Source organism: Anneissia japonica, unplaced genomic scaffold (genome assembly GCF_011630105.1).
Source record: "Anneissia japonica isolate Jap-2015-1 unplaced genomic scaffold, ASM1163010v1 scaffold12903_len6015_cov157, whole genome shotgun sequence".
Classification (NCBI taxonomy): Eukaryota; Metazoa; Echinodermata; class Crinoidea; order Comatulida; family Comatulidae; genus Anneissia; species Anneissia japonica.
The window spans coordinates 2,421-4,330 of NW_022685668.1; the positions used below are offsets into that span (position 1 = coordinate 2,421).

The 1,910-nt window shown below is 50.7% G+C and overlaps 1 protein-coding gene across 1 annotated transcript in view; it reads left to right on the top strand.

Moving 5' to 3' along the window:
* The window catches only part of LOC117111920 (intracellular protein transport protein USO1-like), a gene marked incomplete at its 3' end in the record, with an annotated part of 5,559 nt that overhangs the window by 2,239 nt on the left and 1,410 nt on the right, over positions 1–1,910 (top strand). Inside the window, exons 3-4 of the mRNA XM_033254961.1 lie at positions 9–238; positions 481–1,756. Coding sequence (XP_033110852.1) covers positions 9–238; positions 481–1,756 — 1,506 coding nt within the window. The remainder of the gene's footprint in view (positions 1–8; positions 239–480; positions 1,757–1,910) is intronic.

The following is a 1,910-nucleotide window of genomic DNA, read 5'->3' on the forward strand; positions in this document are numbered from 1 at the left end:
CCCGAAAGGAGTCTTCGCTGATCAAGGATGTCGAAAAATTAACCGCCCTGAAGGATGAGAACGAGAAGGAGAGTAGGAGGATGGAAAAGCAGCTTTCCGATAAAGATCGCACGGCTATCGACTTGCGGAACGAGATCGACACCCTGGAAGAGAAAATGAAACAAAACGGAAGTAAGACGGAGGATCAAATGACGGCCTACAAAGAAGAGATTGAAAGAAACGTGAAGAGGATGAAAGAGTTGGACGCTACGATCGCGAAGAAGATTCGAGAGGCGGCCGGTCTCGAAGACGAGATCACCGTCCTCAAAGAAGGAAAGGAACGTGACGGACGGAAGATAAAAGGATTGGGGGTGCAGCTCGCTAACAAAAGACGCGAGGCGACCGCTCTCAAAGACGAAATAGCCGCATTGCAAACGGACCTCTCGAAAGCGCGCGAAGAATGCGCGGACGACCGGAGTGCCGAACTTTCCATCCTTCTAGAAAAGACGAAAGACGAACTGCGACGGACGTCCCGCGATCTGGCGGCCGCCAAGGAAGCCGGATCAGGCTGAAGGCGAACCACGAAAACATCGAGAAGGAGATCCCGCAGTGGAAGCAAAGGGTCGAAGAATTGAAGAAGGCACGAGACGAATCTCACGAATCCCACGTCAAGGAACTCGGATCGCTTCTAGACGATCTCGAGAGGGAGAAATCGGACGCTGAAACGAAACTTGCAACGGCGAAGGCGAGCCACTCGGACGAGATCGAAAATCTTCGAACGCAGATATCTTTTCTCAAAGAAAAGGAATCGAAACTGAGAAGAGACACAGGTAAGTTGCATGCGGCCCTAAAGGAACGGGAAGAGAAGCATCTCGATCAGATAGCTAAACTGGAATCCGATAAGATTTCGCGATCGGCCGAAGCGGAAGAGGCTCTTGACGAGTGCGCGTCCCTCTCGGAGAAACTGAAGCTCGCGACCGATTCCGAACGTCGGTCGAAGGAGGACCTTCATTGGTGGCAAGCCGAGAAGAGGTCGTGGCAAGCGACGGCCGAACGACGTTCGGCAGATCTCGACAAGCTTCGCGACCTGCTGAATACGTCCGAGAGAGAACGCGCAAATCTTGAGTCCCAACTTTCGAACGTTGACAAGAATGTAACGGATTCGAAAGAAACGGATTCGTTGAAGCGGGAGCTGGAAAGACATCGACAGGAGATCCGACAACTCGAACGACTTCTGAGCAACGAAAAGAGGGAGAAGTCGGGTGAATCCAACGATATAATGATTTCGGAACTAAGTAACGAACTCAAAACGGTCATCGACGCGCGCGATAGACTGGTGAAAGAGAACACCGAAATGGAAAAGAGGCTATCGGAATCGGACAAAAGTCTGTCGATTTTGTACGACGAATCGATGAAAAAGGTTGTCCACCTCGAAGAATCGGTGTTTTCGAAGAACAAGGAAGCGGACGAATTGAGATCAGATTTGACGAAAACGAAGATGGAGATGGACGAGATCAAAAGACAACTCAACTTTGCCAATAACCAAGTGGCGGAGGCGTATTCCGAAGTGACTCGTATCGTCGAGAACTCGGAAGACGGACGATCGCACGAGGAATGTCGAGAACTTCTCACACGACGCCTCGATGAAGTGGAACGTTCGTTGGAAAAGGAAAGGATGAAGGCGGCCGATTGTGCGCAAATGAACAAAGAATTAATTCGACATATATCCTATCTGACGAACGAAATAGAAACAGTAAATTACGGCCAAAGTGTCGAGGTAAGCAAATTGCGCCGATTACTGAACGATTGCAGAGGCGAAGGGTCTCAACGACAACGTCGGGAACCTCCCGGTCGCCGTAACGTCGGTCCCAGCTACAACGTCGTCGAAGACGCATGTTCCGGAAGTTCTGCGTGCAAATCCGAAGAGGAAG